Here is a 17,437-nt window from a genome sequence, read left to right on the forward strand (position 1 = left end):
CAAGTGCCCTTCGATTTTAAAACAGCGCGCGTCGCCTGAAAACACAGCAAAACGGCTGTGACCCAGCGGGGGCAAATTTCCTTTCATTATGGGAGGGCACAGAGGTCAAATGTCGGCCGTGAAGCCCCCCTGGGACCGGGGACAATGGCGGAAAGAGCTGGCAGATTGAGAGAGTCTGCAGACAGTGCACAAAAGCGCTCGCGCTCACAAAAGCATCATGCAGTCCGGCAGTCTATTCTCCTCACAAAAGCATTGCAGAGTCTCAGTGGCAGTGAAGAAAACTTCTCTGCTCCTCCTACTCGGAGGCCTTTTTGCCACTTGCTACCCTCTTAGCAGATGCGTGCATCCAAAACGTGCAGGTGGCGCAACATCATGAGATGTAAGGGTCGAGTGAGGTGACTTATTAGCTAGATTGCTACGTTTCAATGGCGTTGCTGCAAATTTACTTTAAAAGTCTGTATAATTTATGTATTTTATGTGTACTTACAGTTTAATTCCCCACCGCCGTCCATCAAATGACCAAGACTCGGATCGCGGAATCGATGATGGAACCCCGGACAGCAGCCTGGCTTTTGGTGACAATCTACATGATGAGCCTTTTGCCCCAAGGCCTGCTGGGTAACGACGCCACGCCGAGGGTCCGAAGGGTCAAACGAGGCTGGGTGTGGAACCAGTTTTTCGTCCTGGAAGAGTACACCGGGATGGACCCGCTTTATATCGGAAAGGTTTGTCAACACACAACACTAAATAGCTGAATTTTACACAGTTCACTCAAAGGTGCCTACCGTAATTTTCGCACTGACTATAAGCCGCCACCCACCAAATTTGACACTAAAATCTGTTCATAGATAAGCCGCACTGGACTATAAGCCGCAGCTGTCCTCACTGTATTGTGGGATATTTACACTAAAAGATATTAACCAGGAACACTTTATTTGACAGCAGCATCATACAACTATCATTAGACCAAATGAACCACCATGAAGCTTTGAACCAATTGGCTGCAAAGCTTCATTGCTTCAAGAAGCTTCCTTTGTCCATCACTGCTCCATGCATGCATACATGCTTAACGCAACATGTTTAAAAATTATCATAGTGTAATTTTCGCACTCTAAGGCGCACCTGACTATAAGCCGCAACCCACTAAATTTTACACGAAAACGACATTTGTTCATGTCCTCACTGTATTATGGGATATTTATACCAAAAGTTATTAACACTTTATTTGACAGCAGCATCATAAAACTGTCATAAGACCACCAGGAAGCTTTGAGAACCAATTGGCTGCAAAGCTTCATTGCTTCAAGAAGCTTCCTTTGTCCATCACTGCTCCCTTGGGGGAGACAGTCAACCTCTGCTGCCACCTGCTGTCAACACTGTTGTCGTCCAACATGCCTCCTAGCATGCATTGCAGCGCTATCGATGTAAATAACAATCAAAATTCATGTTCTGTGCTAATTATTTCTTCAGTTACTGTTCCAGTTGTTTCATTAATTGATAGCTATGGTATTCGGTAACTCTTTATTTGACAGTGGTGCCATAAGACTGTCATTAGACAATCATAATTATGACGTGACATGGTCATGAGCATTAATAAATGCTTATAACAGATGTCATTTTGTGTTATTCAGCAAATTGTCTCACTTTTGAATGGATGTAAAAGATCCAAGCTGGACATAAATGGAGTTATTGACATAATTTGCCTGATGACACTTAATGACATCGGTCATAAGCATTCAGTAATGCCCATGATAGTGTCATGTCATAATTATGACTGTCTGATGACGCACTGTCAATTAAAGTTTTACCTACTAACGCAAATAAATGAACAAATAACCCGCACTGGACAATAAGCCGCGGTATTCAAAAAGAAGGAAAAAAGTAGCGGTTTATAGTCCGAAAATGATGGTAGTTAAAATTGAGGTTTCGCATTTAGATGTGAGGAAATGAAGGAAAATAAAAATTAGGAGATAGAGGTTGGGGTTACTTCTTTTTTTGTGAACTGTTATTTTGCAAATCATAGAAAAATACAATTTTGAATGAAAATCAATTTACATAAATGGAGTTAGTGACATAATTTGCCGGATGACACTTAATGACATCTGTCATAAGTATTCAGTAATGCCCATGATAGTGTCATGTCATAATTATAATGGTCTTTTGACAGCCTTATTACAAAGCTGCCAAAAAGTGTTACCCATTAACCCCCCAAAAAAATAAAAAAAATAAGCCGCACTGGACAATAAACTGCAGGATTCAAAATGAAAGAAAAAAGTAGCATATTGTACGAAAATTACGGTATATCACTTTACTATATTTAAAGTGTGCCACCTCCGCCTGGATAGAAAAATTCAGTTTTGCATTAAAAAATATATATATATAGCATATAACCAGAGACAAAATTCAAATTCTCAGTGGTTACTCAATAGGCTTTATTATTCCTAAAAAACGATCGAACAATAAAAACACACACACAAAAAAAAAATTGGAATAATGATAAATAATAATATGATGCAGACCCATGTAAATGTAGCCCAGTCAATTCACACACAGTAGGCTATGTGCCAAAACACAACATTTTTATAAATTACTATGACGACAATTGTCGTTAACAAATTGTTATTCCCACTCAATTGTTATTCTCATTCAATGTTCTAGATTGCACGCAAACAATAACCAATTCAACCAGCATGTTTCCAAATGCAGCAGATTCAAAACTATATTTCCCATAATAAGTACCGCGGCTTAGCTCACTGACAGCTACCCGATTAGCGAGCATTGGTAGCCGAGGCAAAATCAAACATTGATATAAAAATTTACCATCATCGGCAGCGCAACGATGAGACACCAAACGGGATTTTACAAATCACATTAGTACAAAGCTCCACCAGAAGTCAACAATTGGTTAAAAGTAAGTTTACCAAGTGTACATACCGATAGCCTTATTAGCTCCTATCGGGACAAAGGTTTGTTTGTGAATGAGAATTGACAGTTAATGCCATGATAAAGCACACGCATGCGCAAATTAGTATCCATAGTAGAATAAAGCTATTTTCGGCTTACTCTTTTGGGTACATGAGCGTTTGATTATATACATATTGATCGTAATAAAATTCTTAACAACTGGGCACGCTCTCTGCGAACACGTCACAGACAGCACAGTACCATAGTATTCTGTGCAAAACGTCAATCAATTTCAACACATGCTAACTGGTCCTGTGAAAAATAATAAAAACCGTACATTTTTATGAATTTATAAAACCCCGCTGGACGCCCCGGACAGGATGTGAAAAGTGGACATTTTACGGGCAAAAGATGACGTTTGGTCACCCAAAGTTATGATTTGGTTAGAGCAGTGGTTCTTAACCTTGCTAAAGGTACCGAACCTCACAAGTTTCACATGTGGATTCACCAAACCCTTCGGAATCAGGCAATAAAGCAATTTTTTTTTTTTTTCAATTCAAAGCCGATACACCGATACATAGCTAGCAAGCTAATAATTTAGCAAATTCGCGTTCAAAATTTTGACAGCATGTTTTATAAATAGGTCAAAATTTAAGACCACGCTGCCCATTGGTCTGTTGCTTCCCCTCATACCAAGTGTGAGGCAACCTTCCGCTGAGGAAACCAGTTCCTCCTCCCCGTCAGATCGAGGACTAACAGTTTAGAGAAATGGATTCAGCTTGTAAATTGGGAGCAAACCAGTCCAAAACCTGGTCTAAAAAGCCACTTTGCCTAGATTTAACCAGCGTACGAAAACAAGGCTCTGCGTTTCTTTACCTTCGCCGAACCCCTTAGACTTACTCACCGAACCCCTGGGGTTCGACCGAACCCAGGTTAAGAACCACAGGGTTAGAGTTGACTTTTTGCTATATAAAAAGCTCAGCTAATTTAGCAGCAGTTCTGAAATCTCGATTCCGAGCCGGCGGTCTTGTGCTAACAAAGGCGCTTTGACGGCGAGGGACTTGGACAGACGATCAATAGCTGTCAGGACATTTATAGAGGCTGTTTTCTTTCTTCATTGTGAAACTTTAAGGGGTATAGCCGTGTTAAAAAAAAATGATAGAAATATCAAGTACAGTAACCTTTTTCTGTGTCTTTATAACACTGGAAAATTTACAAGCGGTTCTAGATGAAACCTTTGGTTGCCCAGGGAACCATCGAATATTAGCTTGCTACGAGCTAGCTAAGTAGGGTAGAGTTAGAATCGGCAACTTCAATGTCTGAACCCCTCAAAACATTCCCGAGATTTACAGAATTTATTGAAACATTGATCTGTTAGGTGTCCAATCAGAAATTCAGTAGAAAACTGCAGAACACAATGGCGTAGGTTTAGTCTCAACATTGGTAGGGACGATATAACAGCATAACCTACATGTACACTTTTTGCACGGGATGGGACATTATTAAGACCAAACCGATTGGGTGAACGAGGGTCAGGGCTACATAGGGCTGTCAAACGATTAAAATTTTTAATCGAGTTAATTACAGCTTAAAAATTAATTAATTATAATTAATCACAATTCAAACCATCTTTAAAATATGCCATATTTTTCTGTAAATTATTGTTGGAATGGAAAGACACAAAATGGATATATACATTCAACATACGGTACATAAGTACTGTATTTGTTTATTATACCAAAAAATCAACAAGATGCCATTAACATTATTAACATTCTTTTAAAGCGATCCATGGATAGAAAGATTTGTACTTCTTAAAAGATAAATGTTAGTACAAGTTATAGAAATTTTATATTAAAACTAGGGTTGTCAAAATTATCGCGTTAACGGGCTGTAATTAATTTTTTAAAAATAATCACGTTTATATATTTGACGCAATTAACGCACATGCCCCGCTCAAACAGATTAAAATGACAGCACAGGGTCATATGCACTTGTTACTTGTTTTTGGGAGTTTTGTCACCCTCTGCTGGCGCTTGGGTGCGACTGATTTTATGGGTTCAGCACCATGAGAATTGTGTAGTTATTGACATCAACAATGGCGAGCTACTACTTTAATTTTTGATTGAAAATGTTACAAATTTTATTAAAACGAAAACATTAAGAGGGGTTTTAATATAAAATTTCTATAACTTGTTCTAACATTTATCCTTTAAGAACTACAAGTCTTTCTATCCATGGATCGCTTTAACAGAATGTTAATGTTAATGCCATCTTGTTGATTTATTGTTATAACAAACAAATACGGTACTTATGTACAGTATGTTGAATGTATATAGCCGTCTTGTGTCTTATCTTTCCATTCCAACAATAATTTACAGAAAAATATGGCATATTTTATAGATGGTTTGAATTGCAATTAATTACAATTAATTAATTTTTAAGCTGTGATTAACTCGATTAAAAATTTTAATCGTTTGACACCCCTAATTAAAACCCCTCTTAATGTTTTCGTTTTAATAAAATTTGTAACATTTTCAATCAAAAAATATAAACTAGTAGCCCGCCATTGTTGATGTCAATAATTACACAATGCTCATGGGCGCTGCAGCCCATATAATCAGTCGCACCCAAGCGCCAGCAGAGGGCGATAAAACTCAAAACACAACAATAAAAACACAAGTAACAAGTGGACTTTGCACTGTTCTGTCATTTTAATCTGTTTGAGCGGGGCATGTGCTTTAATTGCGTCAAATATTTTAACGTTATTAATTAATAAAATTTATTACCGCCAGTTAACGCGATACTTTTGACAGCCCTAATATTAACCTAATTAATTGATATGCTAAATCAGGGGGGCTCGTTACATCGATCACGATCGACCAGTCGATCACCCACACTAGCAACGCTAGACTGATCCAACAATATATATATGATTTTTTTTATGTACATAGTTAATTATGATTATGTTGTATGATGTGTTGTGTGAGCAACATATGAGGTTATGCAGCACCCCTCTCTCTTTAAGTAGCTTCTTGCTAGCATTGTTCTAGTTATATAGTTTCCAGCAGACTTCACTACATTTCTCACAATTTAATTAACGTTAACAGTAGAAAACACAAACAGAAGGACACTTCTAAGCAGCTTCCTACTCGAGTTTTGCAGGTTAGCAAGTTCACACAGTTTAATGTTACGCTATCTCTGATGCAGATCAGACTTTGAGTAGCAAAAAATTAGTGGTGTGTTTCACACCTCCACAACATTGGCGTCTTTTTAAATTACAGTGGCTGCTGCTGGCCAAAAAAACTCTAATATCCCTCCTCTTCAAAGGGGGCGGAGGAGGTGGCATGTTGTCGACATGTACTGTATTTCTGTCAGGGGTGGCTCAAGTCATCAGCAAATCAAACATGCGTTTGGGCGGGGGTGGGGGGGTGGATTGGACCGGCACATTCAGACAGAGAAAAGGGGTAAATGTAAGTTTGAACATAATGAAAATAATGCACTTAATCATGGTAGGGTCAATTCTATCCTTACAACATATGGGAAAACAATCTAAATGACCTACGTATATAACTGAACTTATTACATCATGCATATAAGGTTGCTTCAAAGTAGGTGGTGACAATTTGAGCATCCTAAAAAGTTGGTAGTGTTATGTCCCTACCGTCCCTATGTAAACAATACGCCCTTGATAGAACACTGTAGACCCCAACAAGTTCCAAAGTATTCTTGAAAAGGTAAACCCCTCACTAAGAGTTAGTGTCGACTTATTGGACTACAGCGCTGTTACAAAAAGATATTCTTTTAAAACTGATGCAAACCCACCCTTAATGAGAGTAGTGGGGATTCCGGAGGAAAATTTATCCAGAGAAGTCATTCGCCACAATAAGTCAGAGGACTAATGAGTCCTGTGGGGACATTTTCTTGGAAATCCAAGAGATTAAAAAGTGCTACATTAGTATTTGTTTAGGAGTTTCAACTGGTCATGTGCTGGTATTGTACCAGGCTGCATGTTTTCTTCAGTTTCAGATCTGGACTGAAGAAAACATGCAACCTGGTATGACCTGGAGTGGCCTAGACTCTTTAAGCGCTACGGACAAGAAAACTTGTCAACCAGAATCCAAGAGCTGACTACAAGAGCTACACACAATAATAGACTCTCTTAAAGAAAAATCATTTCTCGCTGTTGCTCCTGTTGATTAATACACAAAATGGCCGTCAAGGGTTCCATTTAACAGCGTTGTTTGTTGACGTCAAAGCCCTCGACAAAGCGCCGTGTGATTTCCCATCAATTGCACTTGCAGGCCACAAAAGGTTTCTGATTGCGGCGCTCCGTTGTCCCTGGCAACAAAAGGGCAGTGATTGCGGGATTTGGTGATCAGGAGGCGGCCACGCCAGTCTGATCTTCGAGAGGTCAACATGTGCTTTGGTGTTTGAGTTTTTTGCTTTCAAAAGGCGAAATTAGCATTGATTGCAGCGCGTATTCTCACTGGCATTGTTTTTAATTAATGGAATTTGGAATTGCCCCGCCGGGGATCAATAAAAGATTATCTCATTTTAGATGCAATTATCCATTGAGCAAGGTTGGTGACATATTCTGATTAGCTCATTATAAGAACAGAACCGCATAACCTGATGGTCAATTTGTAATCCGTGTATATCAGTTCCAGGGGAAAACATGTAGCGTTAGCCAGATAGGCAGAAAGATATTACGGTTCTTCCGATGACTGGCCAGTCATGGATATGATAAGAAATGGAAGCATTTTGGTCAAAGGTAGGGATTCTGGTTGGGGTTAGGACTTGGGAACTGGAATTTTCTAAGGGTTAGAGGTTACATTTGGGCTTTAGGTAAGATTTATACAACGGATTCTATCATGGTCTTAAAAATGTCTCAGTTAACTCATTTGCTGCCAAAGACGTATAAATACGTTCTATTTTTAATTGTTTCAGTGTCCCGAAGACGTATTTATACGTCTTTTATGTTTTTTTTTAAATAAAAGACATCTCTGGGTCCTGATTCAACTGAGCTCCAAAGCACAAAGCTGAAAATCCATTTTAAAGCAATAAAACTGGCCACTGGAGGGCAGTAGCGCATTTGGTAAGACCTGCAACCCGGTTCAACAGACCGAGCAGAACAACCGAGAGGACGACCGGGATGCCAGGCGCTGGACGACCGAGCAGAACGACCGGGACCACCAGTACAGCGGGCTCGCCGAGCAGACCCCGCAGAGACTCAAAAAAAATCCATCTTTATGAGACAGGCAGCAATGAGGGAAAAGTTTACCCGGCTGTCACGGCAACAACAGCGTCATCTCTCAGTTATGTGTAAATAAATTGTTGCTTTGCTATCAAAAGCAGTATTTGTCTTGTTCTTTATGATATTTTGTAAAAGTAAGACATTATTCAGATGTTTGGGATGTAACTAAAGCAAAAAATAGCTGTGTTAAAGTCAAAGTTATGTTTGAAATGTTCTCCAATGTTGTTCTCCATTCGGTCGTCTTGAATCGGGTCTTACCAAATGCGCTACTGCCATCCAGTGGCCAGTTTTATTGCTTTAAAATGGATTTTCAGCTTTGTGCTTTGGAGCTAAATTGAATAAGAACCCAGAGATGTCTCTTGTAAAAAAAAAAAAACAACAACAACAGCAAATGACTTAAAAAGCTCTTTGTTTCGCGATGGCCGCCATGTGGGATTTAACAATACCGTAACTTTGGCCTAAAATATTTACGTAAAATGAACGATAACTGCCCGTTTTTTGCTTTTAACCAAGAATCTTGACTGTTTTACGTTCACATCTATAAAAATTCCGCGATTTAAGCATGTATTTACAAGAATTTGCAACTTAAAATGCTCTTTGTTTTGTGACGGCCGCCATGTTGGATTTTGTATCGATACACAATAGCGGAATTCAACCTGAATAAGTTGTGATTGTATATAGAAAATTGCACATTTTGGTTTTGTTGAGTAAAATTAAGATGATTCTGCAGGCTTTCCTCAAGTATTACGTTTCTAATGCGAAAACTGATTGATTTATTAGTTGTTGGAAACTTGCATGAAATTGAAAAAGTAATAAGTTGCTATTTGGGGCAAAATCTTAGACTATATATTAAATATTGCGATTGATCGTTAAAATATAGGTGATTATCTCTGCATTTGGTGATTTTAGTGCATCTAGTGTAAAATTTTAGAATTTTATGGCCATTTTAAGTTATATTTGTATTTAAAAAAATAATCGGTAATCTGGATTTCATTAGGGAACGAATTTGAATTTTTTTATGTCGCTGCTGATGGAGACTTATATTTGCCTAAGGGAGGTGCCGTTTTGGTTTTAGGTCGCTATCAGTTTTGTTTTTGAAAATTTGCCCAGTGTCCTGTCAACTGATAGTGAAGTCTATGGTAAAGTTATGACAATCATGATAGTGAAGTCTATGGTAAAGCTATGACAATCATGATTGTTTCCTGTTGATTTAACAGCTGTCATTTTGATGTGGGTTAGTGGTTGGAGTTAGTTCAGTAAGTCTGAGGATATTAGTGGTTGGAAGATTTGGGTTAAGAGTTGCATATGGTTTTTATAAAGGTACCCTAAACAATTATTTAAAAGATTTGAGATTTTTCACTTTTATTTATGAATAAGTGCTGAAATACATATGTTCTGACGCAGCTCCACTCAGACATGGACAAAGGCGACGGTTCCATCAAGTACATCCTAACAGGCGAAGGTGCCGGGTCCACCTTCACCATTGACGACAGCACCGGCGACATCCACGCCATTCAGAGGTTAGACCGCGAGGTCAAGGCCCAGTATGTGCTGCGAGCGCAAGCCCGAAACCGCCTCACCGATCGACCGCTCGAACCTGAATCCGAGTTCATCGTCAAAATTCAAGACATTAACGACAACGAGCCCAAGTTCCTGGACGGACCCTACCGGGCTTCAGTGCCGGAGATGTCCAAAATAGGTACGGAATGTTTTAAGAGGATGATGAACTACATGTAGGGTTCCTGGTTCAACTGGTTTATATGATCAGGAACACCGGTGATCCAGCTAACCGCTACTGATGCTGACGACCCAACGTACGGCAACAGCGCCCGTGTCGTCTACAGCATCCTGGAGGGTCAGCCTTACTTCTCGGTGGACGCCAAGACAGGTTGGTCTGTTTCCAAAAAACATGTCGGACTATTGTTGTTCAATAGATACTTGAGACTTGTTTTTGGAGATGATCTTCTATTGCCGCTCCAGGTGTTGTGCGGGTATCATTGGCCGACATGGATCGAGAGACCAGAGAGAACTACACGGTGGTCATCCAGGCGAAAGACATGGGTGGTCAGTTGGGCGGCCTGGCAGGAACCACCCGCGTCGACATTTCGCTCAGTGACGTGAATGACAATCCGCCCGTTTTTGATCAAAGTAAGGCAACATGAGGCCACTATATATTTGATTTAATGTAAGAGTTTTAAGTTAGGGTTTTAAAACATAGTTTCAAGCAGGTGTAAGGATTTAAGTATGAATATTTTTTTTACAAAATCAATCATTGACATCAATTTTTTTCTACTCTCTTTGATTTCCTTTCTATGGTATTCCCATTATTATAAGAGCTTCTCCTGCAGCATTTATTGGTTGTTTGTCTCCCTCTGGTGGTCATCTGCAGCCTAACGCTTGTTCTCCTATACAGGGTTGTATCAGATGAGCGTCCCTGAGTCAGCCTCAATCAATTCCGAGGTGGGCCGAATCAGAGCAAATGACCGTGATGTGGGAGTCAACGCCGACATGACGTACAGCGTCATCGACGGCGACGGAAGAGATGTCTTCGGGATTGTCACCGACCCTAGCGACAGACACGCCATCATCACCATCAAGAAGGTAAATCTTTGCCGAAGCTTGCATTTTACGGTGTCACCCAAAAGTTAGGGTTTGAAATGTGGATTAGTGATTCGATGTGGTTTATGCTTTCAAAGCATGACCGAAACCCCTATTGAAAACTGCAACAGTGTCTTGACTCCCCAGTTTAACCCTTACTGAACCCTAAATGCCGTTTCAAACTGGTGGCAGCCTAGTGTGAAGGGCTTATCGGTAATCCATTCATTGTGTATGTGGGAGGGGACTTCTCGGCAAATGTGAGTGGTGGGCGGTCGTTATGGGTGGAACGGTTAATTCGAATGAATTTGCGCCAAGAGGCCTAGAATAGAGCCATGCTCTATTTTCAGAGCGCTGCCGCCCTGACGTCAACGACATATCTAATAGCAGAGGGGCAGGCGTACTTACAGTGGGGCCAATAAGTATTTAGTCAACCACCAATTGTGCAAGTTCTCCTACTTAAAAAGATTAGAGAGGCCTGTAATTGTCAACATGGGTAAACCTCAACCATGAGAGACAGAATGTGGAAAAAAAACAGAAAATCACATTGTTTGATTTTTAAAGATTTCCAAATTAGAGTGGAAAATAAGTATTTAGTCACCTACAAACAAGCAAGATTTCTAGCTGTCAAAGAGGTCTAACGTCTTCTAACAAGGTCTAACGAGGCTCCACTTATTACCTGTATTAATGGCACCCGTTTTAACTCATCGGCATAAAAGACACCTGTCCACAAGCTCAGTCAGTCACACTCCAAATTCCAATGTGTTTATTCTTCATTGTTGAACAAGAAAACAAGGTTTCCTATTTCAAGGAGCAGGGAGCATTATAATAGCAATGTAAAGAATTTTACTAGTTTCGGTGACAAGGTGAATAGTTTTTTTGTTGTTGTTGAAAAACTACATTTCCACACAAACGCATATGGACGTACCATTTAGCTTAGCAAGGAGAGTTATGAGTCATTTTTCGAGTGTTCCAGAGCTCGTGAAACTTTAAAAAAGCGCATTCATCAAGGTTTCGTCGGCCATAGTTTGCTTATATCCATCTGCCAAAACAGTCTGATAGCACATATATACAGTGGGGCAAATAAGTCAACCACTAATTTTGCAAGTTCTCCCACAAATATTAGAAAGGCTTGTAATTGTCAACATGGGTAAACCTCCACCATAAGAGACAGAATGTGGAAGAAAAAACAAAATCACATTGTTTGATTTTTAAAGAATTTATTTGCAAATCATGGTGGAAAATAAGTATTTGGTCAATACCAAAAGTTCATCTCAATACTTTGTTATGTACCCTTTGTTGGCAAGAACAGAGGCCGAACATTTTCTGTTACTCTTCACAAGCTTTTCATACACTGTTGCTGGTATTTTGGCCCATTCCTCCATGCAGATCTCCTCTAGAGCAGTTATGTTTTGGGGCTGTCGTCAGGCAACATGGACTTTCAACTCCCTCCACAGATTTTCTATGGGGTTGAGATCTGGAGACTGGCTAGGCCACTCCACGACCTTGAAATGCTTCTTACGAAGTCACTCCTTTGTTGCTCTGGCTGTGTGTTTGGGATCAGTGTCATGCTGAAAGACCCAGCCACGTCTCACCTTCAATGCCCTTGCTGATGGAAGGAGATTTTCACTTAAAATCTCTCGATACACGGCCCCATTCATTCTTTCCTTTACACAGATCAGTCGTCCTGGTCCCTTTGCAGAAAAACAGCCCCAAAGCATGATGTTTCCACCCCCATGCTTCACAGTGGGTATGGTGTTCTTCGGATGCAATTCAGTATTCTTTCTCCTCCAAACACGAGAACCTGTGTTTCTACCAAAAAGTTCTATTTTGGTTTCATCTGACCATAACACAATCTCTCAGTCCTTTTCTGGATCATCCAAATGCTCTCTAGCGAACCGCAGTCGGGCCTGGATGTGTGCTTTCTTCAGCAGGGGGACACGTCTGGCAGTGCAGTATTTGAGTCCCTGGCGGTGCATTGCGTTACTGATAGTAGCCTTTGTTACTGTGGTCCCAGCTCTCTGTAGGTCATTCACTAGGTCCTCTGAGTGGTTGTGGGATTTTTGCTAACCGTTCTTGTTATCATTGACTCCACGGGGTGAGACCAGATCGAGGGAGATTATCAGTGGTCTTGTATGTCTTCCATTTTCTAATAATTGCTCCCACAGTTGATTTCTTTACACCACGCGTTTTACCTATTGCAGATTCAGTCTTCCCATTCTGGTACAGGTCTACAATTTTGTCTCTGGTGTCCTTCGACGGCTCTTTGGTCTTGGCCATAGTGGAGTTTGGAGTGTGACAGTTGAAGTTGTGGACAGGTGTCTTTTATACCGATAATGAGTTAAAACAGGTACCATTAATAAATGTAAATGTAACGAGAGGAGCCTCGTTAGAAGTTAGACCTCTTTGACAGCCAGAAATCTTGCTTGTTTGTAGGTGACCAAATACTTATTTTCCACTCTAATTTGGAAACAAATTCTTTAATAATGAAACAATGTGATTTTCTGTTTTTTTTTTTCACATTCTGTTTCTCATGGTTGAGGTTTACCCATGGTGACAATTACAGGCCTCTCTAATCTTTTCAAGTAGGAGAACTTGCACTGTATAGGGGCGATTAGAACCATGAAAAAAATAGGCTTCAAGACCAGACCAAAATAGTTTTTTTCCAAAAAAAAAACATTAGTTGCATGAATCCTATGCGAAATATTTAAATGTATCACCTAAGATTTATTGGTGATGGGGTAACAGCCAACGAATTTAAAAAAAAAAAAAAAAAAAACTTCCTCTTTGAACAACTGTGTTACCAACAGTGATTTGGACTTAGCAATGTTGGCTCTGTATTGTCAGCTTCAAAATAAAACATTTTTGTCCGTACAGTATACAACTTTCTGTGAAGATAGTTCCAAAACATACCACAACAGCGCAAGCGGGGTTGCAATAAGAAAAATGTGACACAGGTGTGCAACGCAAAATGGCGTTTCCACAATTTTTTAACTTTTTTTTAACCATGACAGTAGTTTATGACCCCTTTTTTTAAACCACGGCACGCCTATTTCACCAGTTTTAAAACCCTGGCTTAAACACCCTATTTTTGTGTCTTTTGTGTTGTGGCCATCAGCCGTTGGACTTCGAGACGAAGCGCAGTTACACGCTGAAAGTGGAGGGCGCCAACACGGGGGCTTCGACCTTCCGCGACGTGACCATCGTGCACGTGAGCGTGGACGACGTGGACGAGCCGCCCGCCTTCGACGCGCCCGCTTACCTGCTGGACGTGGCTGAGGACGCCGACGTGGGCGCGTTGGTTGGGACGGTTGCCGCCAGGGACCCGGACGCCGACAACAACACCGTCAGGTGAGAGACACGAGTGCAATACTACTCGTTTACCGGCAGAGGTCGCCGTTACTTCACGGATGCTCAAACTGTTAGCTCCTTTAAATCAGGGCTAAAAACGCTTTAAACACTGCACATCCATAACTGTCTATGTATGCAGTGGCGGACTTGGCAATTTTGGGGCCCAAGGCGAACATATCCAGGGGCCCTCTTCATGGGTCAGGGGTTAAAAAGGTGAGAAGGGTGTGGAGGAAATATGTACCGGTACACTAGGGCTGTCCTAAACGACAAAATTTCTCCTGATTAGTCAGCCGACTAGTTTTACGATTAATCGACTAATCTAATAATTTTCTTTTTTTACTAATTTAGCAATGAAATTTTTGTTGACGCTTAATAATTCACAAAACCATTTTGAAATACTTAAATTCTTTTATAAAGTACAAATAATCATGTAAATAACAATACAAATAAACAATGAGGTTAAATGCTGATAGCATTTACTAGTGCAAAAGAATGTAAACAGATTCAGAACACTGACTTTGCCTTTCCAACATTATTCAAAACAATTCTTTAAAAAAAAATTCTAGCATTATTATTATAGTATACTACTATATATAATAGTAGTATAATAATTATAATAATTATTCACTGCCAATCATATTTGTCATAAAGAGTGTCATTTGAAAGCTATTCTTGGTGTGGAATCTGTATTCTGTAGTATTTACTCAACATATTATAATATTAATTCTGAAGTATGTATGAATAACTCCAGAAATCGTTATTTATATGACGAGCATGACGTGCTTTTATTTTGAAATGTTCACCGGAGGTACGTTCGCTAAACCGCTAACCGAAAGCTTTACACTCCGTTAAAAAAAAAAAACATTCTTCGTCATTGCTTGTGGTGTCACTAATAGAAATAGATTTATTTAAAAAAAATTTTTTTTTTTGTTAGCAAATGTTGCTAACCGGCTGTTGAGTGTTACTGTGCCACCAGTAGGTAGATGGCAACGTAGTGTAAAGCGCTTTGAGTACCTTGAGAGGTAGAAAAGCGCTATACAAGTATAACACCATTATTGTAAGACTGATTGGAATTGTACTGCATTGTTTTGCCACACGGTGTGCTGTTGTGTGTTTTATGTTCGGTGTGAAGAAGAAGAAAGTTAAAAGAGGCATTAGCGGCCTGTTCTCAACTTCTCCCTCACTGCACTTTGGCTCTCGTGGAGAGCACGTTCGCTCATGTGTTCGAAATAAACGATAGCCGACGTGCAAAGTAGCAAGTGAGCTGTAAAAATAGCGAGCTTAGTGGTGTGAAAAATGTGAGAGAGCTAAGTGAAGCTAACGAAAAGCTAAGTGATGCTAAACGAAGCCAAGCGAAGCTAAACGACGCTAAATGAAGCAAGCGACTGATACTCAGTGCATCGTTGTGGAACAGACCATTGTAGTGCGTGTGTGTGGGGGGGGGAGATAATAAAAATGCAGCATTCAAATGGCTTTCTTTTTTGTTTTGTTATTTGTTTGTTTGGTATGCTGACATAATTATACTTGACGAGTAGTTGGGGGTGCTGCTGGCTCCGGTGGCCCAAGCACTTGCTCGCTGGGGCAAGGGCAGCTGGTTGGGGGGCCCCCTACTGGTTGGGGGCCTAGAGCGATCGCCTACTTTGCCTGAATAATAGATCCGCCTATGTATATATGTCAATCTTTTTGCTTTCTATTCCTCTTGTGCTTATCACCATTGCTGATTTCAATTATTAGCAGTAGTAGTAGTATTTGTTTTATTTATTTATTTTTTTTTTTTAATTCTCTTTGTGATTAAATGCGATTTTTATGTATAATTTTATTTCCTATTTCGATTGTTTTTGTTTTTTACGTTCTATTGATTTTGATGTGATTTTTATGATCTTCATGTGATGTAAAACACTTTGAATTGCCTTGTGTTGAATTGTTCTATATCAATAAATTTGCCTTGCCTTGCATTCACAAATCTTGCTCGACTTGCTTCTCCATCTTTTAAGTCCTCGTTTCTTTCTCCAGGTACTCTTTGGACCGCACAAGTGATCCCGACAAGTTCTTCTATGTTGACATCACTTCGGGGGCTTTAATGACGTTGCGACTTCTGGACCGCGAGCAGCTGGGTTGGCACAATATCAGCGTGCTTGCCATGGAAATGAGTAGGTGCAGCCTAACTGGGGAGGACTGAGGTTTAGGGTTTGAAGTCATTAGGTACCATTGACCAAAATATCCGTCCAATCAAGTGGCGGAACAAATGTGATCGGGGGTCAGATGCGATGAGCATCAACGGGACCCCCTGAGTGGACAGTCCAATGAGGGGGGCAAGTGGAAATTATTTTGTGCCCCCCCTCCAGACAACCAGCCAAGCATCTGGCAGATATATTTTAACACTTAAACACTATATTACAGCTCCTTGCATCATTTTACGTTTCTGTTGGACCCTCCCTTTCGTCCAACCACGCCGGTCGCACCCCCAGCTCCCTCCCCAAGTTTCACTCCTGGTCCAATCCATTTCAACTGGGAGGGCTAGCTGGGATTTTGAACTCATTTACTGCCATTGACAGTGATAGACATAAAAAAAAATATTGAAAAAAATCAGCTAAAAAATAGAACATTATAAAATAGCAAATGATTACAAAAATACTTTAAAAAATATATAAAAGTACAGAAAACTGATTCCAAAATTTTAAAATCTTACTTAAAAGTCATTCAAAAATAATCACTTTCAAATTTGATTATTGCTTTGTTCAGATAATCCATCTCAACTATCCAGCGTGGCCGTTTCTATCCGCGTGCAGGACGTCAACGACAACGCGCCCACGCTAGGTGACTTCCTAGAGGCTTATGTATGTGACGGAGCCAAGGCCGGACAGGTAAAATGGTCATTCACCTGACCGGAAGTTCCGGCATCACGTGACCCGGCTCACTTTTTTTGCAGTTGATCCAGGCGGTGACGGCCGTGGACCCGGACCAACCCGCCGGCGGACATCGCTTTTCCTACGCCTTGGCGCCACACGCCGCTAACAACCCCAATTTTACCCTACGAGACAACCAAGGTGAGCAAGGGAAAATATGAGGAGATCCAAAAAATGTTCAATCTTAAACACACAAATTTGCACAAAAATAGAAAAAAAAGATGAAGCACTGTGATAAAAATATGGGAAAATGTTGGGGGGAAATTATGACAGTAAAATTAGAAAATTGTTGACATAAAGAAAAAAAAAACAAAATTGATTTTAAAATTATCAAAATACTACTGCTGTGTGTGTACATATACAGTAATGTGAAAAAAATAGGAAACCCCATTAAATATTCAGTTTTTTATCAAGAAATGTTTAC

At 40.1% G+C, this 17,437-nt stretch overlaps 2 protein-coding genes across 3 annotated transcripts in view; one reads left to right on the plus strand and one right to left on the minus strand.

Annotated features, from left to right (window-relative positions):
• Positions 1-14,149, minus strand: part of drosha (drosha ribonuclease III) — a 502,261-nt gene extending 488,112 nt beyond the window's left edge. The window contains exons 1-2 of the mRNA XM_057823946.1: positions 14,019-14,149; positions 488-683 (exon numbers count right to left, since the gene is read on the minus strand). The gene's annotated coding sequence lies outside the window, so the exon portion shown is untranslated. The remainder of the gene's footprint in view (positions 1-487; positions 684-14,018) is intronic.
• Positions 1-17,437, plus strand: part of LOC130908490 (cadherin-20-like) — a 116,040-nt gene that overhangs the window by 92,633 nt on the left and 5,970 nt on the right. The window contains exons 2-10 of one of the 2 annotated variants that reach the window (XM_057823950.1): positions 490-725; positions 9,566-9,860; positions 9,930-10,049; positions 10,142-10,309; positions 10,575-10,762; positions 13,875-14,107; positions 16,121-16,257; positions 16,850-16,971; positions 17,037-17,154. In XM_057823950.1, coding sequence (XP_057679933.1) covers positions 516-725; positions 9,566-9,860; positions 9,930-10,049; positions 10,142-10,309; positions 10,575-10,762; positions 13,875-14,107; positions 16,121-16,257; positions 16,850-16,971; positions 17,037-17,154 — 1,591 coding nt within the window. In that variant the 5' untranslated portion in view covers positions 490-515. Of the gene's footprint in view, positions 1-489; positions 726-9,565; positions 9,861-9,929; positions 10,050-10,141; positions 10,310-10,574; positions 10,763-13,649; positions 13,714-13,874; positions 14,108-16,120; positions 16,258-16,849; positions 16,972-17,036; positions 17,155-17,437 lie in introns of those variants that run through there. The other variant, XM_057823951.1, reaches the window with a different exon arrangement.

This window comes from Corythoichthys intestinalis, chromosome 20, assembly GCF_030265065.1.
Source record: "Corythoichthys intestinalis isolate RoL2023-P3 chromosome 20, ASM3026506v1, whole genome shotgun sequence".
NCBI classification, from domain to species: domain Eukaryota; kingdom Metazoa; phylum Chordata; class Actinopteri; order Syngnathiformes; family Syngnathidae; genus Corythoichthys; species Corythoichthys intestinalis.